This window comes from Staurois parvus, unplaced genomic scaffold, assembly GCF_062004578.1.
Source record: "Staurois parvus isolate SC_StPar_1 unplaced genomic scaffold, SC_StPar_1.0 ptg001087l, whole genome shotgun sequence".
Classification (NCBI taxonomy): domain Eukaryota; kingdom Metazoa; phylum Chordata; class Amphibia; order Anura; family Ranidae; genus Staurois; species Staurois parvus.
In genome coordinates this window covers 1,662,251-1,687,153 of record NW_028318883.1, presented here as the reverse complement: position 1 = coordinate 1,687,153, position 24,903 = coordinate 1,662,251, and the positions used below count along the sequence as shown (strand labels likewise).

General features: G+C 43.2%; 1 protein-coding gene across 5 annotated transcripts in view; it reads right to left on the bottom strand.

The window, feature by feature from the left end:
• PHACTR3 (phosphatase and actin regulator 3) overlaps nucleotides 1–24,903 on the bottom strand; it is a 190,255-nt gene that overhangs the window by 150,262 nt on the left and 15,090 nt on the right. For 4 of the 5 annotated variants that reach the window (XM_089658658.1, XM_089658654.1, XM_089658657.1 and 1 more), the window contains exons 2-3: nucleotides 8,664–8,825; nucleotides 5,819–5,896 (exon numbers count right to left, since the gene is read on the bottom strand). In XM_089658658.1, coding sequence (XP_089514784.1) covers nucleotides 5,819–5,896; nucleotides 8,664–8,825 — 240 coding nt within the window. Of the gene's footprint in view, nucleotides 1–5,818; nucleotides 5,897–8,663; nucleotides 8,826–17,135; nucleotides 17,427–24,903 lie in introns of those variants that run through there. The other variant, XM_089658656.1, reaches the window with a different exon arrangement.

Genomic DNA, 24,903 nt, shown 5'->3' with positions numbered 1-24,903 from the left:
TCATGAGATGCCCCTGGTACCTTTTTCATAGGCTTTTTTGAGTTTGGGCAAGGACACAGGGGCCCCATGATCCCCTATTGCCCGGGGGCCCCATGAGTTGTCAGTCCGCCCCTGCTTCAAACTGTGTGTAAAGCCAAGACAATGTTTTGGTTTGTTTTAAATATGGAGTATGGAAGAATTAGGATCTTTTCTGTTGCCTGTGTCCTGCTGGAGAGATTTTGCTTCACCTCCCATCCAGGAAATAAAAAGAAATCACTCCTAAATAAATGAAGTTGTCAGAAAAACAGATGTCCTCAATAGAGGATTTTTCATGACCTCTTCCTTTAGTGTAAAATTTTGAGTTCCCCTTATTCTCTGTCTTGATGACAGATAACCAGGACGAGGTGAGGGAGCAAATTTCCCCATCAGGGATACAGACAATACTAAAAACTTGGCAAACGCTCTGACCTTTCCCTACACTATCAAATTAAAAAAAAATTGTCTTTACATGCACTTTACAAAGTTCCCTTTAAGGGGGGAAGGATCAGCCTTTGTGTAATCAAAAATATCTTGGAAGCTGGAATGTACTCTGTAGCCAAGAACGGAGCCATGAAATGACAGGGTAGCTAAACTGGCATATCAGTGAGCTACATGTGGGCGGGAATACAAAACTGCATGTTAAAAGCTCCCACGTAATATCCTTGTGATTCAGCAAGAGAACAGCAGCAAATAATTGGAGCAGCGTGACTGCACAGCCCAGTAAGCTTTGCAGGATTCCTCTTAATTGAACACAGTCGGCATTGTGTTTACATGCTTACTGAGAGGAGCGCGGAGTTACAGAAAGACCTTCATGTTCAACACATTATGGAGAAAGAACATTAAAGGGTTTCTCCAACTATAGCTATAATATAAATCCATTGCTTCCATCTCTCCCCAGCTGCCAGGAACAGCCTCTGGGTATTAAGATCCCTCCCTGGAAAAAACAGTGACATGGAACATTTCCTACAGTCACAATAAAATCCGTGTTTTAGTATGTTACATTACATTAGTTATTTATATAAAATAAACAACTCAACCTGCCGCTAAAGAATGATTTATAAAGACTTTGTTCAGAATCTAATATAAATTGTAGCTATGTAAACAGACCTTTTAGATACCAGAGTGTGTGTCCAATCCTGGTATCCTGGGGGTCAGCCCTTCAAGGATAAGTTCATCTTTTTTTTAAAAAAAAGTAATAAATGCACATCCTTTTGTAGGTAAAAAAAATTTGCATTTATAATATTTTTTGGTTAGGGGCTTGTAAAGCATTGCACCTACAATCAGTAGATTGTGGGTGCAATCTCAGGCTCCTGCAGACGGTCAATGTAGCTGTCTGGCCATACCTTGTATGGGCAGGCTGTTACTGAATGACGGGAAGAATAAATGGACTACTAGAGCGCTCACCAGCGCCCTGGTACTTCACTGAGAACTACAAGCTGTCAGCCGCAATGGATGATGGTAGTTGTAGTTCTTCTATTCACAGAACTCCGTGAATGAATGCTCTAGCCAGACAGGCGGAGCCCCGCACAGCAACTTTTTTTTTTTTTTTATTGTGATAGCGGGTGTGGGGAGAAAATCCCCAGACCATTCTCACATTGGGGGCTCAGGAGGGTGTAAGGGCTGCTTATAGTTAAAAAAAATGTGCATTTATAATATTTTTTTATTAGGGGCTTGTAAAGCATTGCACCCACAATCAACAGACTGTGGGTGCAATATCAGGCTCCTGCAGATGGTCAATGTAGCTGTCTGGCTATACCTTGTATGGGCAGGCAGTTACTGAATGACGGGAAGAATAAATGGACTACTAGAGCGCTCACCAGCGCCCTGGTAGTTCACTGAGAACTACAAGCTCTCAGCCGCAATGGCTGATGGTAGTTGTAGCTCTTCTATTCACAGAACTCTGTGAATGAATGATGACGGCAGACAGGCGGAGCCCCGCACAGCAGCTTTTTTTTTTATTGTGATAGCGGGTGTGGGGAGAAGATCCCCGGCCCGTTCTCACAACGGGGGCTCAGGAGGGTGCGAGGGCTGCTCATTTATTAACATGATACACCCTGGATATAGGTACAACATGTAACATGTAATGAAAGGTGAAGTTATGAATCTATTCAGTACAAGAGGAAATCTGTGCAACTGCCACCAAACATACAGGCTGCACACTCACCAAACATGTACAGAGGTCAGTACACATTTATTCCCATTAGGGAGAATCTGCACCTGCACTCTTGGGGCTTGTTCAAACTTGCTAGATTGCTCTTCAGAGAGCATTTGACAGGCACTGTATTGCCTCCTCATTGTCTGCTTTAAGCCCTTGAGCCCTGCACTAGCATGCGCATATGCATGCAACGCACTTGAATGGGTGAAAAGGTCGTGCTCAGTAGGCACTATGCCTGCTGAAACTGATAGGGGGTATAATTCCTGCAGCAGCATCACAGCTGGGGCATGCGTACACCACCAGCTGCTGCCTTTCAGCTAAAGGGGGAGCGGTTGGGGGGCAGTAAAAACATGGCTCAACAGCAGGGTTTTACTGACACTCAACCACTAGTGTGAATGAGCCCTTAGGTCACCCACCTTTCCTAATACCTTAGGATGGTAGATGTTCTTCCAATCCACAGAGAAAAATAGAAAAAAAGCTCCAAATAAAATAATATCATTGGTAAAATTTATTGAGCAAACTACACAAGCAGGCTACAACTTACAGCGGACCAGGGGCGGACTGACCATTTGGGAACTCGGGCACTGCCTGATGGCCTGGGGTCAGTAGGGGGCCCCATGAGATGCCCCTGGTACCTTTCATAGGCTTTTTTGGGTGTGGTTTGAGTGTGGGCGAGGACACAGGGGCCCCATGATCCCCTATTGCCCGGGGGCCCCATGAGTTGTCAGTCCGCCCCTGCAGTGGGCTATGATGTGTACATTTAAAAATCATCTGCCAATATATTGCAGACCTGCCAATGTATTGCAGTGGTGACTATGATTGCCAATCCTGCTATTATTTGAAGAATGCAACGTAATATTTTGCATTCGGTTTATTTTACACATCTTTACACGTTTACACAGATAAGGGCTGTGGATCTGTGGATGTATTGCAAACCGAATGTATTGTAGAAATGGCTATGGCTGCAATTTTCATTAATATTTAAGTGAGATGTATGAGTCTGCCTAGAGCCCCTGAGGATGTCCCATTTGACTAAATGTGTTGGGAAGAGCTAAACGGACTGACGTTCAACGCTGTCAGAAATCCTACCGACAATGCCGACTGTAACTTCCAGCCTGTTTGTTTTATCTAGTCTGCTGTTGAGTACATTTTACAGTCAATCTTCTGCTATTTGGAGTCTTTTTTTCTACTCTGTGGATAAGGAGAGCGACTACCATCCCCCCCCCCCCTTCCCTGGAGAGAGCAGGACAGTGACCACCAACAACACCCCTGCCCCCACCCACCCAAGAGAACCTTCCATTAACACACACACACACCCCCTCCAGCAACAGAGAGAAAGACACTCAACTTCACAGCTCCAGACATCCCCGGGAATGAGAGTCGGGCTCTGCATACACCATCAAGCAGCCCTGTCTCTTCTTCCTGGGGGGGTGTTGCTCCCCCTGAAAAATGCCACCCTAGGCAAATGCCTTGTTTGCTTTGTGGTAAATACACCCCTGGCTTTTCCCCGATGGAAGCAGACGTATACTGAGCTTTGTACATGTGCAGTCCTACAGCTTGGTGAGTGAGCACCCCAAGTGTTGGCAATTGGTGTCCATCACACACTTTGAGACTTCTTGCATGGATTTTCTTTCATGTACTGAAGGGTTGACTCCCTGGATTTTAGAATTGATGTGAGACGCACACATCAGTTCTATTTGAAAAGTGTCTTTTACAGCAATGCAATTTATTTTAAATATTAAATTAACATTTATACACATTATTTTTGAATCTTTTAAGTGATATTAAAGCTTTGGCAATTTAAAAAAAATCTTTTTGGTGCGGTGCGATTAGAGCCATACAAAATGTATGGCTCAAATCGCACCGCTTACAAATCGCATGTGATTTGCACAGGAATGTGGTGCAGTTCCTGTGCGAATCACATGCGATATACCGCACCGCATGTATGTGAAACCGGGCTTAAGGGGGGGCTGCGGGGAGGGGGGGCTGCTCTTAAAAGGTTTATTTACCTTAATGCAGAGAATGCATTAAGATAAAAACAACTTTTTACCTTTACAGCCACTTTAAAAGAAAGCTGTACAAAGTAGAATACCAGGTCTGCCATTACCAAACTACTTCCAGGAAAACTCGGTGCCTAGTCGTTTCAAGCTTCAATGATTTTGAATCACTGACCTAGAACAAACATGCAGTGTAAAAAATCAGAGTGAGGTCACAGCTCTTGATTTGCTTTTTTACTTTGGAACAGTGACTCAGTATTAGAACCACTGGGTCAGCGTGACACCCAGGAAACTAGTATTTACAGAAGGCAAGTCAGCAGCAGTGGCAGCCTCCAAACTCCTCTCAACGCAAATTTCCTGGCAAACATAAAAAACACATTGTAATAGAGTTTTGCATTGAAAAATCACATGTATTTCCAATATAAGCACCTGAATCTGTCTTCATATCACCCTCAACTTCATTGGTGTATTTAGGTTTTGTGCTGACTTAGGCAACAAAAAAATCATCTCCCCCCACAGAGAGAGCCTGACATTGACCAAAAACACCCCTGCCTCCCACCCAAGAGAGCCTTTCACTACCACTGCCCCCCCCATACATCAGCCACCATACCCCATGGCGAGAGACAGACACTCACCTTAATAGCTCTGGACATCCCCAGGAATGAGAGTTTGGCTGTGCATACACCGTCATGAAACCCGCAGCCTCTCTCGGAACCCACCAGGTTCCCATGCTGCATGTGTCCCTACTTCCGTCCCTTTTTCCGAGGGGCAGTGCTGGTCCCCCTGAGAAATGCCACCCTAGGCAAATACCCACACACACCCCCCCTCCAGCAACAGAGAGAAAGACACTCAACTTCACAGCTCCTGACATCCCGGGGAATGAGAGTCGGGCTCTGCATACACCATCAAGCAGCCCTGTCTCTTCTTCCTGGGGGGGTGTTGCCCCCCCTGAAAAATGCCACCCTAGGCAAATGCCTTGTTTGCCTTGTGGTAAATACACCCTGGCTCATCTGTACAAATGGCCTGGGAGAAAGTGAGGCAGTACTCTGAGACAACCAGGCTCTTCTGCATGAACATGTGTTATAAAAAACACAGTTACAGAGGATGGAGATAACACCACAATAGCTGTTTCATATCCTTCCTTGTGCAGTCACAGACTGGGAGCAGGGGGTGACCATACTGTATCACTTAACAGCAGTAAACAAAAGTGGGGTGACCAACAAACAGACAAATATACAATAGACACATTTACAAATCCTTTGGCAGGTAAAGCAGCTCCCATATTTATATTTCATCTGTTTTTAGCTGGAGTTCAGCTTTAAGATTAAAATGTAGAGCCTGTCAAAATGCAATAACAATGATTATATTTTTGATTGATTAGCGATTGAGAATGGTAGTGCAGGGGTCCTACGATTAACTCCCCCTGGGGACACTAAGTGTATGAAAGTAGTATGCTCTCCTGTGGCTTCCATAATGCAAAAACATTCTCTTCTATCTAAATGTTTAGGCGTTTGCTTATACAGTGTACATATAATAAAGATGTCGGACTATAGGCTCCTTGGGGGCACTCAACCAAAGGGTATTTTATAGATCTGCAAATGGTTTATGTTGTAGTCAATTGGCTGAAGCTTTGCTGGTGGCATCTTACCTATATCTACAATCTCTATCAGTCCTTTCCTAATGACCTCATCACGGTTCTGCTTGGTGCTGCTCTTCTTCTCCAGACCTGGAGGATAAACAAATAATTGCTAAAACATTTGTCTGTATTTCCAAAATACATCATGTGCACAACACTGCAGTTAATAATAATAAAGGCAAAACTGTTTTTTTTTTTGGAAACAGCAGGGGTCACAAAACTTTCTAAACAAAGGGCCAGTTTTCCACCAATCAGACTTTAGAGGGGCCAGACTGTAGCCAGTGGGAGTAGAAAATATCGCAGCATCAGTAACAATGCCCCATCATTGGAGTCCACGAGAGGAATGGTGCCGCATCGTTGTTGTCCATGGGAGGAATAGTCTCACATCATTGGTGTCAGTGGGAGGAATAATGCCCCATCATGGGTGTCAGTGGGAGGAATAATGCCCCATCATGGGTGTCAGTGGGAGGAGTAGTACCCCATCGTGGTTGTCAGTGGAAGGAATAGTGCTCCTTTGTGGGTGTCATTGGGAAGAATAGTACTCTGTCGTTGGTGTCAGTGGGAGGACTAGTGCCTCATCATTGGTGTCAGTGGGAGGAATAATGCCCCATCATGGGTGTCAGTGGGAGGAGTAGTGCCCCATCGTGGTTGTCAGTGGAAGGAATAGTGCTCCTTTGTGGGTGTCATTGAGAAGAATAGTACTCTGTCGTTGATGTCAGTGGGAGGACTAGTGCCCCACTGTTGGCATCGGTGGCAGGATTATGCCCCATAGTAGATGTCAGTGGAAGAAATAGTGCCCCAAGGCCAGATACAGGCAAGCAAAGGGCCCCCGGGCAACAGTTTGGAGACCACTGGGATAGAGTATAGAGGGATTAGAATCCCTGTTGGCTCTTTATCGCTGTCTGTGCCCCTGTTAGGGAGGTTCACCCTCTCTATCTGTCCTGGTTAGCATTATAGCATAGAGTGGAAGAAAATTTGAAATTTTGGGTGGTCATCAGAACAGGAGTAGATGGCAAATATTCCAATGGGGACACCCAGGGATTCCCTCACTCTGAAGGGATTTCCTCTCACTTCCTGTTTTGGCTTTGGACCAGGAAATGAAGAGAAATCTCTCCAAAGGGACACAGAGGGCACAAAAAAAAAAACTGACAGGGGTAAACTCTCCCGTACTGTATCCAATATGAAAAAAGCTTTGCATTTAGTTCTACTTTAAATATAAATGTGTCAAAAAAGCCCAGAGTTCCCACTGTCAGAGTGCCCAGAGCAACCAATCAAATTCTTCTTATGGCCTAGGTGTTTGGATCAAAGTATTTACTTTGCTTCCATAGGAACTTCTTCCTTTTAATGCTCTGTACGTATTTAAAGTAGAACTGAAAGCAAACATTTTCCCATAGCCAAAACAGGAAGAGAGAGGAAATCCCTCCAAAGTGCTGTCACCAGGATCACCCAAATGAATGTCCCTATTAGAGGATTTCTCCTCTATTCCTATTCTGGTGACACCCACCCCCACCCGGGACTTTCTTTCACTTTTATTCTCGATGATACCCGTATACAGGGCTAATAGGGGACACGGGCAATAAAAATCTGATAGGAGTTATAATCCCCCCTCCCCCACCCAATCTACCCAAAACGTTGGTTACACTTTTCACACAAGTTCATATCCATGGTTTATCATATAGTATAGTAAAGCAGAATACCTTGTTTTAATTGCACAAAATGTCCAGAAGTTTTAGAATAAAGCCATGCAGCTCTCACTTCAGTTACCTGCAAGGCTAACAACTGAACGTCCAATCTGCTATCAGCCACCAGTCCTCCTCCAGGCTGAAGGACAGACAGCATCATTTAAACCACTTCATGTGAGCCCAGGCTGTGACGGAAACAACCTCTGGAGGGGTACGTCACCACCTTGGCCTGGGCTCACAGTACAATGTTGCAGAGAGACAACATATCGCCAATGCCAAACTCTTCAGTACTGAACACCACCCACTGCAAACACTGAAGCAGAAGAGGCAGAACCACGGGATGTTATGTGGCCAGGCAAAAAACGACTACATTTAAAATGCATGTAAAAGAAAAAAATAAATAAGTGCAGGATGGAGGTGCAAGAGATGGAGGCTACAAGTGTAATTAAGCTCTAAGTCCTTAAGATAGCTTAAGATAAGGCAGCCAGTCATGCATGCATTGCCAAATAACCGTTCTCACTAGTGCATGTACAAATATGCACATTCAAAAGGAGGGCGTTCTTAGATGCCTACCTGTCTCAAAAAAATCAACAGCAACCAGTTGGAAAACGTTAATCCCCTACAGTTAATTCTTGCCCCCTTGCTTGACCAGGAGACACTATGGAGAGTCTACGTACATACAACTGTTTTCTGATGTTACAGTTAATTGGATGAACATTCTTTTATGCCTGAAGGGACAACTGTAAAAACTTCTTTCCTCTGCCACCCACTACTCTTACTCTGCTGGAAGGATGGTTGAAAGTTACATGCACTATTTCCTCCAATTTGTAATATTATTAATGAGAGTTACATATTGTCTGTGAGGCCTGTAGGAGTCAATTAAGGGTCATCTGTTCAGGGGTGGACTGACAGCACATGGGGCTCCCGGGCAATAGGGGATCATGGGGCCCCTGTGTCCTTGCCCAAACTCAAAAAAGCCTATGAAAAAGGTACCAGGGGCATCTCATAGGGCCCCCTACTGACCCTGGGCCCACGGGCAGTGCCCGAGTTTCCAAATGGTCAATCCGCCCCTGCATTTGTTCTACCTACATTGCAGCCTTAAAGAATAGGAACACGATTGGTGAATAGATAAATAACAGCTACAAATATAGAAAGATGAATAGATTTGCTCCCACCTGCAGGCGAATGTTTGAGCTTGTCGCTTTTCTTTTTCCTCCATTTCCATGGTTTAAAGATCCGGCCCAGCGTGGCCAGCTTGCTGTTCCTCCTGGCAGGGGGAGTCCGCATGCCCGACACAAGATATTCCGTCCGTAGGGCCGGGGACTGAGCCATTTCCTCTGTGTGACAAGGGAGAAAGATTTACAATATTACTAAATTGTGAATTTGTTCAGTAAACCTAATTGGCTGCGATGAGGGCCAACCAAACCCACCCAGAAGCAGCATGAAAACCCTACTGATCAGGCTTTGAAGCTGAAGTATATGGTCAATTGTAACATGCTGTCATGTGCTTCCGAGTTGCCTTCAATTGCCTTCACCGTCACTCATACAGTTGCATTGAGCTGCTTCTGACTTACTGGCAGGATCAACTTCTAATAAAATGGTGTTACAGTGGGGAGGAAGAAAAACAAAAACTGCTGTTACAGCTGGTGAAAGAATGATTTATATATACCATCATTTTCTTTCCCACAACTCCAGTTTAAAGCCCAACTCAGGGATAAAATTCACCCCCTTTCACCCCTCACTATCTGATCTCTGAGATGAAAAAAAAAATAAACGCTCTGAAACTTGGTTTCGCTTACCTTAAGGTGTGGTCATATGATCATCCTGCGCCGTGCACTTCTCCTCTCACAAAGGGGTCTTTGTTCCGGGTATCCACGTCACCACTGCCTGAGTGCTGTGGACATTTCCCTTTGGTTGGGCAGCAGAGGGGTTCTCTTATGATCCAAAAGACATCTGATGTCAGACTGAGAGGAACAAAGGGACCATCCAACAAGGGTTAACACATGGCACTGTACTAGAGATCCCCACAGTCAAAAATCAAGGGACCTGGATGGGTGACTCAGGTAAGTATAGTTGACTTCACAAGGTAAGAACATCTAAATGTCTGGTAGGATGGGTTAGAGGTGGGTGGCCCCAAAATCGAGATTAAAACATAATTGCAGTATTGAGCTACAAAATTATGTAAGGAAGTGTAGCTATTAGCAACTGGAAGACAGCTGCGACCTTGTTCCACGTAAATTCCTAAACCACTGAGGACCACGTAGAAGGTGTGAGAGAGCTGTAAGTGGCCAAAAAAAACCACCAGTTTGACAAGCCTGGTTAGGGGGCCTCCAACAGCCATAGTTGCGTACAAGTGGGGACAGTCTGTGCATGAACACCCAGGGCTATCAGTAGAATTAGAAGAAGAAGGCAGTCACCAGCTCACAGCAAAATGAGGAAACACAAATGGGTTACAGAGAAATTAAAAGAAAAATGCTTTCTTGTCAGTTTTTTAAATATTTACTATTCTATCAACTTTACTTTTTTATTGTTCTTTTTTTACTTTTAAATTTCAGACGAGAAGGAACAGCGGAGGAAAATAGTGGGGTTAATTTACTAATGCTGGAGAGTGAAAAATCTGGTGTAGATGTGCATTGTAGTCTATCAGCTTCTAACTGCAGCTTGTTCAATTCAGCTTTGACAATACAATATGGAAGCTGATTGGTTTTTATGCAGAGCTTCACCAGATTTTGCATGCTCGACTTTTAGTAAATCAACCCCAATGGGTCTACTGGCAGGATCAACAGGTAATAAAAACTGTCTTTTGGGGGGATTAAAAAAACAAAACAAAACAAAACAAAAAAAGCTGTATTAATGCTACGTACAAACTGTATCATAGATGTCATTTTGATTTTGCCTGTAGTTAAACTTTAAACCTCTCCCTCTGGGGGGTAAAGCATTGTACATTGCAATTGTTAACATAATGTTCAATATCATAGAGCTTAAGGCCTTATGCACACAGGGCATAAAAGGAAAACTATTAGTGAAAATAATACTTGTGGGTTTAAACTGTGCATTAATTCTCTGTAGTCCCTGTAAAGAGAGGGACCTGTTCCTTGCCTACATACAGTATGCTGAGCTCATGGTTTTCCCTAATTCTTATCTCAGAAAGTTGGAAGGTTTGGAACTGCACATTCAGCCTAAAACAAGCACATCAGCCCTTTGCATGTGTGTTTCAGCATGTGTATTAATGCACACATGTATGGGCTGTTACAATTTCCCTTTAAAAATGCAGCTTCATGCGCTTATGTTTTAGTGCAGAAAAACAGACAAGTATGAATAGGCCCTAACACAAAAATGTCTGCACAGCAAAGTTACATAAATATCAGATGCTAGCCTTTGGATCTGATAAATCAAACCCAAGCAGATGTATACTATAATGAAATACTGGGCCCCTGCAAAGGATAGCAGAAAGAAAAGGGCCACTTCATGATCATCATATGTATCTTTTTTGTTTACTCGCTCTGTTATTTTCTGCAGATCCTTAATAAATGGACAGTGCAGATCAATGGTAGGTCTGCATGTAGATCAGACTGTGTTCCATCTGCAATAGTATGGTCTGATTTTAAAAATAAAACTTGTACTGAGCTGCCTACTTTATATCTGAAAATGCTGGGTGTCTGGCTGTCATGCTATTAACTTCAACCAGAAACAAGTATGCAGATCGGGCGTTCTGACTTCAGTCTGTTTTTCTAGTCCATTGGTTCTCAACCTGTGGGTTGCGACCCCTTTGGGGGTCGAACGACCCTTTCACAGGGGTCCCCTAAGACCATCAGAAAACACATATTTCCGATGTGTAAAGAGCAGCTACTGTGTAGAACGCAGCTGCTGTGTTGAAAGCAGCTACTCTGTTAAAAGCAGCTACTGTGTTGACAGCAGCAGTATTGGAGGTAAAACGACACTCATGAATTATGATTACTGGGTAAATAATTTTATGGTTGGGGGTCACCACAACATGAGGAACTGTATTAAAGGGTCACGGCATTAGGAAGGTTGAGAACCACTGTTCTAGTCTATGTAAAGTTAAAAAGATTACAGCCATACTCCAACCTTAGCTCTTCTTCCTATATTTATTTGATCAGCAAAGGACTTGCCCCTATTCTTGTGAACAAGCTGGGAGCAGTATAATGTGCCAAAGAAGGTTGGTTTTTGTGTGTAAACATAATCCATGAAGTCACTTTGCTAACAGTCAAATAAATGCAGCAAGAGCTAAAGTTGGAATGCAACTGATATCTTTTTATCTTTTAATGAAGAGCAGGGAGAGGTTATGGGAGCCGGCATGCGGATTGTCTGTGTATGCAAAGAGGAGTGAGTTTTCAGCGGTGCTATGGATCCGAGTGTGCTTCTACTCTGTGTGTTTGGTCTGGGTCAGTCATGTATAAAACATTATTAAAAAGAAGTAAGCAATGCTAGCTTCCGTATCCCTCTCAATATAAATGTCCTTTCATTTTGCTCCAATGTAGCTATGTAATATTTAGGTGGGATAAGTGGTAGAGCCTTTTCAGAGGTGCACTACAATGAAGATGTACCAAGGCAGCATAACCTAAGAATATAGCCCTGTGATCAAGTAAAGCTGCCCATGGATGGGTAGATATCTCCCAAAGTACAAAGGCTCACACTCCTTTGGCCCCATTTACACCTTTGTGATAATAAGCATTGTCCAATGCGTATTAATGCACAAAAAGGAATTGTAATTTTTTTCCTATGGTGCCCATTCACACCTTGGTGCTGTGCTGCTGTGCATTGAGAAAAATAGTACAGGAATGTTTTTTTTCTGGTGCATCAATGTGCATTTTTGGCATCAGTAAACTTCAATGATAGTAAATGAAAAATGCATGTAGCATGCATTTTCATGTGTTTTAGCTCCTGAAAAAAACCCAACCTCTAGTGACATCTACTTTATTTGACTTTCATGTCCAAACAAAAAAACCCAGAACACATGAAAATGAACTAAAATGTACACAACAAAACATGCTAAAAATTGCAGATGCAAAAGGACCCACAGCAATTTCTCTTCATATTTTCTCATCTATATGCATGTGAAAAACCATTCACTTTGTACAGACATCTTTTAACATATAGGGAAAACCTAAGATATTTGGCCCCATATCATCCTTTGCGGCCATCCTAAGGGTTAACAAGCTAGTGGCTCAACACCTTCCTGTATTTTATGTGTCAGAATTGGTGATCGATTTCAGAAAACCACCAGCCGTCTTTAAAAGGCCGGATCGCTTCTACATAATAACATGCTCATTTGTCATGAACTGAGGTTGGAAATAAAAATCAGCAGATTTTAAACAAGGAACGGCCGTCACATTAATAATGAATCGGGCCTGAACACGACTAACACAGTTATCTATTATGTATGTGGATGGTCAATCTCCAGGGCTGTAGTGTCTGCATAGATTGTGTAGTCTTGCTGTAAATTACTGAAATAACTTGGGGGGCATGTGTCCCATAACCCCCCCCCCAAACCTTCCTATTCCCCTAGACCACTCTATCCAAAACCTGTTTCGGTACATGAAGATCCAAAACTAGAGGTGAGCAAATGGGAAATCATAGGTTTACCTAAAAGATTTTAAATCTTTTAGAAAAGTAATTTAGAAAAGTAGGGTAAAATGAGGGGCTGTTGAAATCACTAAATATAATCAATCTCATAAATAAAATTATTTTAAAATAATAGAACCAATTGCCATTCTTATTTTCTTACAGTCGGAGAGGTGCTAATACACAGTTCAGGGTCTGAAAATATTTTTTTGTCTGTGCCGTCCTCTCTTCTACATCATGCTGACTGAAAAACCAATGTAGGGTGAACAAGAGGAAGCTACTTTTCAACCGTGACTGATAAGTGGATAGATATAAATCCAATTTTTAGAAATACTATCACATGCACTTTAACAGTTAGAAGTATGGGAACCTAACAAACAAGTGTTTCCTTTTCCTTTCTGCCCACATATTGTGACCAAGAAAATAACAATGGGCCTGCCATGTGCACAATGCAGAACTCCTCTCTGTAGTTCACAGTGCAATTAACAGCAACCTTGGTAAGGAAGCAGTTTGTGAAGAAAAGTCTGAACTGATGCATAGCTGGCCCTTTGCAACCAGAGTTGTTGTATACAAAAAAATTCATAGATAAAGCAATAAAATGGTTGAATCGCAAGGATGATTGGGAAATATTGGAAGCACAGCTGTGGCCTTCCTAGGTACGCACAGAAGCACATTTTTGACCTTCATATTAAAAGGTGCATTTAGAAGAGAAAGAACAGCTGTGATCTTCAAATTGTAATATATGGTAAATATAGAACAGGAAGTACAGCCCTAAGCTTTATATTAAAAATATATATAGAAATGGAAACACAGCTCTAATATTTATATTTTAGAACAGACATGGGACATAAGCTATCTGCTCTCCAAAATATACAACTAAAAAGAAAGCACAGCTATGATCTTTGAATTATAAAATACATATAACATTGCACAGCTCTGAACTCCATATTATGAGATACAATTATAAACAGAAGTAAAGTTTTGATCTCCATATTATGAGTTACAGTATGTATAGAACAGAAAGCACAGCTCTGATCTCAGCATTATAAGATATGTATAGAACAGAAAGCACAGCTCTGATCTCAGCATTATAAGATATGTATAGAACAGATAGCACAGCTCTGATCTCAGCATTATAAGATATGTATAGAACAGAAAGCACAGCTCTGATCTCAGCATTATAAGATATGTATAGAACAGATAGCACAGCTCTGATCTCAGCATTATAAGATATGTATAGAACAGAAAGCACAGCTCTGATCTCAGCATTATAAGATACGTATAGAACAGAAAGCACAGCTCTGATCTCAGTATTATAGTACAGTATATACCAGAAAGCACAGCTTTGATCTCAGTATTACAGTATATACCAGAAAGCACAGCTCTGATCTCAGTATTATAGTATATACCAGAAAGCACAGCTCTGATCTCAGTATTATAGTATATAACAGAAAGCACAGCTCTGATCTCAATAGTATAAGATATGTATAGAACAGAAAGTACAGCTCTGATCTCAATAGTATAAGATATGTATAGAACAGAAAGCACAGCTCTGATCTCAGTATTACAGTATATAACAGAAAGCACAGCTCTGATCTCAGTATTACAGTATATAACAGAAAGCACAGCTCTGATCTCAGTATTACAGTATATAACAGAAAGCACAGCTCTGATCTCAGTATTATAGTATATAACAGAAAGCACAGCTCTGATCTCAGCATTATAAGATATGTATAGAACAGAAAGCACAGCTCTGATCTCAATAGTATAAGATATGTATAGAACAGAAAGCACAGCTCTGATCTCAGTTTTATAGTATATTATAAGCAATGTATAGATCAGGAGCACATCTCTGATCTCAGTGTTGGAAGATATGTATAGAACAGGATGAACAACATTGATCTCAGTATTATAAGATATGGATAGAACAGAAGGTGTAGCTCTGATCTCAGTATTATAATAAACACATAGAAAATGAAGAACTGAAGATAATGAAGAAAACTGACCACACTGTGTTCTCAAGTCTAGTGTAGTCAGTTTTTAATAGGAAAGCAGAGGGACTGGCAGGAACACCAGGGATTTCACATGCAGGAAGTAATAAAAGGAGAACAGGATACTTTTTCATACAAGTACAAGGTACAGCAGGCACATATCAGGAATATGAAATGTTGGGTTTACATATTCTTTAAAAGAAACCTATACTGAGAAAATAAATAGGCCGCCATTGCCCACTATCACTGCCCCTCCTTTTGGAAATGCTAGTTACCTGGCTATTAAACATCTCCACAGATTTCAAGACTTTTAGAGTCACTCGGCCCCGAAGAAGTATTAGCACTACTGAGTTCACAATGCACACATGTTCTGGGAAAGTGAAAGTGGTGACCTTAAATAGCCAGACAATTAGCATTTTAAGAAGAAAAAAGAGAATGTGAGGTAGAGAGAGAGGTGGGTGAAAAAGGGGTGGATGGATGAAAAAGCTGGCAAACAAGAAAAAGAAAGCTGATAAAAAGTAGTAATTACATTTCCCCACTATCCATAAATATTATGGTACAACCTATACTGCTAAGAAGAGGAAATACATGAGAGAGATGGGGGGGGGGGGGGGGTGAGAGAGAGAGAGAGATAAAAAAGGGGTGGATGGATGAAAAAGCAAACAAGAAAAAGAAAGCCCAGCCAATAAAACTAGTAATTACATTTTCCTCTACCCATGCATATTATGGTGCAACCTATACTGCTAAGAAGAGGGAGAGAGAGAGGGGGGAGAGCATGAGAGAGAGAGGGAGGAAGGGGGAGGGAGAGAGAAGGGGGTGAGAGAAAGGGGGAGAGAGAGAGAGGAGAAGAGGAGAAAGAGAGAGGGGGGAGGAGAGAGAGAGAGGAGAGAGAATGAGAGAGAAGGGGGAGAGAGGGAGCATGAGAGAGAGAGGGGGGAAGAGAGGGAGGGGAGAGAGAGAGGGGGGAGAGAGAGAGAGAGAGAGAGAGAGAGGAGAAAGAGATGAGAGAGATAAAAAGGGGTGGATGGATGAAAAAGCAAACAAGAAAAAGAAAGCCCAGCCAATAAAACTAGTAATTACATTTTCCTCTACCCATGAATATTATGGTACAACCTATACTGCTAAGAAGAGGGAGGGAGAGAGAGGGATAATGAGAGAGAGGGGGAGACAGAGCATGAGAGACCCTGAGAAAGCATGAGAGAGCGAGAGAGAGGGAAGGAAGGGGAGAGAGAGGGGGAAGGGGGGAGAGAGAGAATGAGAGAGAGGGGGGGAGAGCATGAGAGAGATAATGAGAGTGAGAAAGCATGAGAGAGAGAAGGGGGAGAGGAGAGAGAGAAGAGAGAGGGAGGGAAGGGAGAGAGAGAGAAGGGGTAGAGAGAGGAGAGAGAGGGGGGAGAAGGGGTAGAGAAAGAGGAGAGGGGGGAAGGGGGGGAGAGAGAGAGAGACTAAATAAGAGTAATGGGATGGTTAGAGGAAGAAAGAGTGATAGAAGGTGAGATAGAGAGAGGGGAAATGAAAAGGAAAGAAAAAGAAAGAAAGAAAGAAAGAAAGAAAGAAAGAAAGAAAGAAAGAAAGAAAGAGGGGAGAGAGAGGAAGGGATAGTATGGTGGAATATAAGAGACAGAGGACAGGGATGAGAGAAATTGGATAATTAGAGAGAGAAAAAGAAAAACGAGAGAAGGGAGATAAGGAAAGTGTCATAGAGTGAGGGGGGTTGGTGGGACGACAGACAGAGAAAGAAAGCCTAATAAAGTAGAAAGGTGAGAAGGGTATAATGGGAGAGAACATGAGAGGATGAAACAGAGAAGAGAATGAAGTGAGTAGAGAGCCTGTGTAGTTAATCGCAGCCCAGTAATAATGGGAATGGTTAGACAGTAACAATAGCTGTAATAAATGCCGGCTGGCAGCGTTGCTGAGTACACAATGCCATGATTCATCATACAGAGAGGAGGTATGTGGAGTGTAGGGATGTGCCCTCTCTGCTCCTCTGACCTTGGGCACCGAGCACCAACTCTGTCCGGCATCCCCTGTGATCGGACACCGTGTACTCTGCGTTCTCCCAGCACTCACCTTCACAGCTCCCCGGAATGACAGCTGCCAGGCATCCCCGGAGCCATGATCAGGAAAGCCCCGAGTCGTCCTTGTGCGCTGAGCTCAGCCAGTGATCCGGACATCCCTGGGAAGGAGATCCGGGCTCTGCCTACACCCTCCGGCAGCCCGCAGCCTCTCGCGGACGTTCAGCAGCTCGCAGCGCTCGTCCCATCTTGCAGAATAATTTATTTCCCGGAGCTGTCAGCGGAGTGCTGCAGGATCCCATGTGGGGGAGACTGCGGCCAAAATATCGGCTCCTGTGTGAGGAGGTGTCTCCGGAGATGACTCATCCCCCCTCCTCTACACCACCATCGGGAGTTCCTGCAGTGCCTCACCTGGTCCCCGTCCTCAGTCACCTGGTCCCCGTCCTCAGTCACCTGATCCCCGTCCTCAGTCACCTGGTCCCCGTCCTCAGTCACCTGGTCCCCGTCCTCAGTCACCTGGTCCCCGTTCTCAGTCACCTGGTCCCCATCCTCAGTCACCTGGTCCTTATCCTCAGTCACCTGGTCCCCATCCTCAGTCACCTGGTCCCCATCCTCAGTCACCTGCCACCCACAATGTCATATCAGTGCCAGCATTGGACAGAGCTCTCCTGTGTCATCCCCACACCTCCAGGTACAGATCACAGTCCTAGATAGACCACCAACAGGATAGGATCACTAAGTATATAATACCATTTGGGTAAAAGGGTTTTAAAGGCAGGATTGGGATAGAAAAAAAGATGCAATTTGAGGCTGTGATTTTACCTAAAGATGAATGTCAAAATATTACCATGAGTTAAAGCGGTGTTAAACCTACAAAATGTAATATATTGCAGATTACTAATCATTAGATGTGGTGGCTGCATTAGTTTTCTTTTCTTTGGCTTTTTCCTCTCTGCTTTCACCTGGTGATCTGCCCAGGAACACACCTCCTGTGTTAGGCCAGGTTCACACCTTCATGTTTCCTGCGTGCTGCACTTGCACAGGCACAGCAGCACATTCATTTGAATAGGCTGCTGTACATGCAGGAAACAGAGAAAAGGACCCAAAACTTTTTCCCACAATGCACCGATAGGTATGATGCTGCAGCACTACTGTATGTGGATTCACACACTAGTATAATGCACTGCATTTTCAGATGCACGGGGGTGCCATTAAACCAGTTCTAAAGGTAGAAGTGTTTTTTTGAATTTTTTTTTACCTTAATGCATTCTCTGCATTAAAAGAGAAGTTTGTGAAATATTTTTTTAAATTATACTTATCTAGGTGGATACTGCATCCACCTAGGTAATCGGGATGATCGCTCAGTTCTCTCTGCCGCTCTGAACAGAAAGCCAGAGCTGTCAGTCACCACCTCTCTGCTCTGCTCCCCCCCTCCCCAGCACTCCCTGGAACCCTGGGCTGTGAAGTGTGAGCAGCTGGCTCAGGCTCTCAGCAACTCACTGAGAGGCTGAGCCAAGTGCCGGCCTAGGCTCCTGGATGGATCCTGACCATAAGGTCGGGATCTTACCCCAGCCTGGACTGGCTAAGTGACGTCAACCAACAGCAGACTTTAGCCCACTGTCAGCTGAAAACGGGTCACAGGAGTGCAGAACAAACTGCACTCCTGTGAGTCACACGAGAAGTACAGCCAGACAAGCTTTGGCTGTACTTCTCCTTTAAGGTAAAAACCTTCTGTGTGTAGCTATCCCCCTATCCCCCTTATGCTTTGCTGAGCCTTATCTCAGTTCAGCAACGTGCATGAAAGTTGCAGCTCTCTCAGCTCTTTCCTTTCTCATTGCCTCAGAGACAGCAGTGGGAGCAACTGGCTCCTGCTACTGTTGATCACAACCAGAGAGCAGGGGCAAGGCCAAGCCATGCTCTGTGTGTGAATGGACATACAGAGTACGGCTTGGGAGAGAGCCCACACAAGTGCCCCTATAGCAAGCAACTTGCTATGGGGGCAATCATAGGGGAGGAGGATCCAGGAGCGCTGGCAGGGGACCCCAGATGAGAGTGATCAGGGCTGTTCTGTGCAAAACCATTGCACAGCAGGTAAGTACAACATGCTTGTTTTTTTTTTCAATTACAAATGTATCCTATACAATCACTTTAAGTGGTTCTAAAGTCAAAAAGTTTTTCACCTTAATGCATTCCCTGTATTAAGGTAAAAAACCTTCTGCTGCCCAATCCCGAACCAGCAATGTGCATGAGAGCCAAGGCTCTGCCAGGTTTCTCTCTCGTCATTGGCTGAGACACAGCAGCGGGAACCATTGGCGTTGTCAATCGCAGCCAGTGAGGATGGCGCGGGGGGACTGAGCCAAGCTCTGTATGCCTGCAAAGCCAAGAAGGTGACAACACAGAGGTGGCTCGGGAGCAAGCATGCATGTGTGCCCCCACAGCAAAACGCTTGCTCTGAAGGCACTCAGCAGGGGGGAGAGGCCAGAGGCACTGGCGAGGGACCTGAGAAGAGGAAAAAAACAAACCTTTATAACTTTAACTTCCTGTTAGTGTTGCTTATCAAATGCTGCTACTTCTTCAGTCATTATAACTGATTGAGTCAGTACTTGTACACAGCTAAGCACTCTCCCCACACTCTCCTGCCCAATGTGGCCATGTTGGAGTCTGACCAATCCTGACTCCGGAACTGGACACTGCAGTGTGGGAAGGCAGAGGAAACAAAATGTCTTTCCCCATACCTGAATTTTAAACCAAGCAGCAGTGCCAATTGAGAGCCAAAGGTAGGTTACCATACATAAGGCCTAGCACGTTACATGGGCTGGGGGGTCATTTATTTTTCAAAACCAACAGATTTTCATTAAGATTGTAATGATTAGCAAAAATCCCCCAACCCTCTCTTGAATTAATTTCTAAAATGCATTGCTGCTCATGCTGTGTGTCAGTTAAAAGACAAGCCTTGCTATCATAAAAAAGCAAGGGGTGTCAAAACTTAGTCAACTACACCCACACAGTCCTGCTTACAGTGGATCCTCACCCATGCCCCATTTTGGGGATCCAAGACTGTTCTTCCAAAATATAAATAACCACAAGCTTTACCTCCTTCTGAAAAAAAAGCTTAAAGTCGTGTTCCGATTCCATATGTGCTTTCCATAGATTTGCATATTGATTGGCGTATTTGTGTCACAACAGCACAGTTTGAAATTCAGCTGCAGCTCTTTGAAATCATAGGGAGAAAATTAATAATACACGTTCCCCATTGTGACCGGAGTGAAAGCGACTGCCGGTGGAGTGATTATATCATTGTGCCTTGTTCGAGAGCTTTCCTGTCACCTTGCGACCACTCAGTCATTCTCATGTAAATTGTAATGTAGAGCAGCGTGTGAGAGAGATGGAGCATTATATCCTCAGCGTGGGCCGAGAAGTGACACCGGTAGATGATACAAGGCACTGGGAGAAAATTACAGTGCTGGCTGGAGGACAGGTATCTCCTGAGTAATGCCTGACATAACAGCCATGATCCTTTTTTATCTGTACATCCATCTGGATAGAAGATAGAGAAACATCCAGGGTGGCATCTAAAATTGTCTCTCCACCTAAAATGTACTTTTCAGTTTTAGGTAGAGTCCAACAGTGTTCAGTCTTGCACGGGATATAAAGCATTGGTCTGCTGGATAGGACAGTGATGAGGTACCAGGTCTGCACACCTGTTGTGGCCATTATGAAGGGTTCCCTTTATCCCTATAGTCCATGAAGGGGTGAAACGCGTCAACTGCACAGTCTGGCAATGAGATGTCATAATCCTGTGGACAATAAAGTTGTTTGCAAGGAAAAAAGAGACCTGCTGAAAGTGTGGATTTTTTCTTTCTACTTAGCTCCCATTATTCCTGTCGGATTGCTTTATTGTAGCACTTCCCCTCTTAGGGTGATGTAGAATGACCCCCAAAGTATTGTAGCAGTCCAACATTTCCATCTCAGGGTTGGGTTCTTGGGGTGTGGTAGGCTGAAAAATAAGTGCCATTTACTTTAGCCTTTTTACCTTTTCTTGCTGAACTTAAATGTATGAGAAAGGGTGCAGTATACACACAAACTGCACAAATATAGGACAGGTATTCTGGTTGTAGTTGAAGTAGTAGATACTTTTAGAGTGGCCTCTTGGTACATGCTGGTCCTCTGTGATCAGCCAGGCAGATTTATGACCCTGTAAGAGCTGTCTCCGTCTTTCTAAAGTTGCGGTTCATCTCTTTACCGTGCATGAATGAATCTGGATACTTCAACTGAAGGATGAGGGATCCTCATTACATTGTCCAGGAGTAGCTTCCATGTAGGCCCTCAACAAAACTCTTTGGCAAGAAGATTCTTTGAAAGGCCAGCTCCATCCAGATACACACTCCAGCAGGCAGCTAAAGTACATGCCCTTGGTCAATACAAGTCCAAAGTCCTTTGAGATCTTTCCAGAAAACACATCCTCTCCTTGCAGAAGCCTAGAAGGGACAGAACACTCAGGAAAGGTGCCCCAAATATTTATCATCCCCCAAACCTTACCTCCGAACATGGACTTCCACGCTGGACCAATGGAACTATGTAAATATTGCCATATCTAAACTTTAGCTTTAAATTTAACCTATTAGGACAGAAATACCATTGCTGGTCCGAGCCTGGAGCTGTGAATTACTGCCCTGCAACAATCATACACATCACTTGCTATGCACATGTTTATTTCAGGTTAGCTAAATAGTGATAGATGCCTGATTGTTATGTTGACCCTTTGGCTGCAATACTTTCAGTCCCTTGCTCAGACAATAAAACCCTGCAAAGGCAAAAAGCTCTCATTTCAGCACCTTGGTCAGCTACTCCCTACATAATGCTTCTTCCTACTGACAGTACTACTGACTGACCAAATTCTGTTACATTCTGAAAACTGAGACTTGGTTCACAATTTACTACTAAAACAATTTGTAATTAGCAATCTCATTTTGATGCAAGGACAGCTTTAAAGCAGTTCTGTAGAAGGTGTCAAATGAATTAACTGACTCTTTAGTGAAGCAGCAGATACCAAAAAGTGCTTGTAAGTGGCTCAGTTTTGCTCCAAAGCACTCTGAAACCTAGGGTTATCTAATTTTAATGGAGGTCTACTAGCTCGTAGGCAGAGTGCCTTGAAAAAGTATTCATACCCCTTGAAATTTTCCACATTTTGTCATGTTACAACCAAAAACGTAAATGTATTTTATTGGGATTTTATGTGATAGACCAACACAAAGTGGCACATAATTGTGAAGTGGAAGGAAAATGATAAATGGTTTTCAACATTTTTTTACAAATAAGTATCTGAAAAATATGACATGCATTTGTTTTCAGTCCCCTTTACTCCGATACCCCTAACTAAAATCTAGTGGAACTAATTGCCTTCAGAAGTCACCTAATTAGTAAATAGAGTCCACCTGTGTGTAATTTAATCTCAATTCAAATACAGCCCTTCTGTGAAGCCCTCAGAGGTTTTCTAGAGAACATTAGTGAATAAACAGCATCATGAAGGCCAAGGAACACACCAGACAGGTCAAGGATAAAGTTGTGGGGAGGTTTAAAGCAGGGTTAGGTTATAAAAATATATCCCAAGCTTTGAACATCTCATGGAGCACTGTTCAATCTATCATCCGTAAATGGAAAGAGTATGGTGCAACTGCAAACCTACCAAGACATGGCCGTCCACCTAAACTGACAGGGTGGGCAAGGAGGGCATTAACCTGAGAAGCAGCCAAGAGGCCCATGGTAACTCTGGAGGAGCTGCAGAGATCCACAGCTCAGGTGGCAGAATCTGTATACAGGACAACTATTAGTTGTGCACTCCAAAAATCTGTCCTTTATAGAAGAGTGGCAAGAAGAAAGCCATTTTTGAAAGAAAGCCATAAGAAGTCAAGAAGTCCCATTTGCAGTTTGTGAGAAGCCATGTGGGGGACACAGCAGACATGTGGAAGAAGGTGCTCTGGGCAGATGAGACCAAAATTGAACTTTTTGGCCTAAAAGCAAAACACTGTGGCAGAAAACTAACACTGCACATCACCCTGAACACACCATCCCCACCGTGAAATGGTGGTGGCAGCATTATGTTGTGGGGATGCTTTTCTTTAGAGGGGACAGTGAAGCTGGTCAGAGTTGATGGGAAGAAGGATGGAGCCAAATACAGGGCAATCTTAGAAGAAAACCTGTTAGAGTCTGCAAAAAAGACTTGAAACTGGGGTGGAGGTTCAACTTCCAGCAGGACAACGACCCAAAACATACAGCCAGAGCTACAATAGAATGGTTTAGATCAAAGCATATTCATGTGTTAGAATGACCCAGTCAAAGCCCAGACCTAAATCCAATGGAGAATCTGTGGCAAGACTTGAAAATTTCTGTTCACAGACGCTCTCCATCCAATCTGACAGAGCTTGAGCGATTCTGCAAAGAAGAATGGGCAGAAATGTCCCTCTCTAGATGTGCAAAGCTGGTAGAGACATCCCCAAAAAACTTGCAGCTGTAATTGCAGAGAAAGGGGGTTCTACAAAGTATTAACTCCGGGGGGCTCAATACAAATGCACGCCACACTTTTCAGATATTTATTTGTAAACAATTTTGAAAACCATTTATCATTTTCCTTCCACTTCAAAATTATGTGCCACTTTGTGTTGGTCTATCACATAAAATTCCAATAAAATACATTTATGTTTTTGGTTGTAACATGACAAAATATGGAAAATTTCAAGGGGTATGAATACTTTTTCAAGGCACTGTACTTGTTTTGCAGGACTTTTTAGGTGGCTGGGAAAGGGTAGTCTATCCTTGTAAGGATACCTATGACACTTATGTATACAGTATGTACTCTTGTTTGTGTACTACGAGGGGCGTTCAAGTCAAACCGGTATAAAAAGGGATACTAGCGTGGTGGTACTACACACAGTAGTGACAAGTGTGTCCTATTACTGATAGGTGGCACACATGTCGCAGGGCCTGTCCAGAAACCGTTAATCAAGATGGCAGACAACAGTGTTAGTGCGTGCATAGAGCAGTGTGTGGTGATGAAGTTGTGAATGAAAGTGTAAAACCCTTGGATATCTACAGAAGGCTTTATGCACAGTACAGTGATGAGATGCTCAGCCGCAGTAAAACATTTGGGTGGTGTAAACATTTCAAATATGGCCGTAGGTCCATCACTGTGTGACAATCCCGGTAATGGTGGTTCCAAGCCCACAGCAGTCATTCCTATGAACATTCAGCATGTGGAACGCCTGATCCTGGATAATCAATGCATAACCTGTCATGAAATTGCACAAGAGACAAATCTTTCTATGGGAACGTTGAACACAATGGTGATGAAGCAAAGCAGGCTGATCTAGGATGGCTCAGGCGTGCTGAAGAATCTTTCTATGCTGAAGCTTTCCAGGCAAGTGTGTAAATGTAGCAGGGGAGTATGTTGGAAAATAAAGCTTCCACTCCTTGAAATTTGTTCTTTTATTATATAAACTCAAAAGTTTGACTTGAATGCTCCTCATAGTTTGGGGAGCCTGTATATCTGTTTTTTACAATGATGCTTTAATTATGTATAACATACAATGAGAATTTTTGAGAGATGAGATTAATAGTGATGTCTTAAAAGTCCCACAGAATATGTATTGGTGTATGGACTAATATTTAAAGATAAATTCCAGGTATTGTATAGTTTTACATAATTACATTGGTCCAGCAGAGGCCCTGTGTGAAGGGTTACATCCCAATACTGTGGAGAGGAAATAAATATTCAAATGTGGATTAGTACCCTCCAAAAATTGTAAAGTCAAGCTGTGGCCTGACTC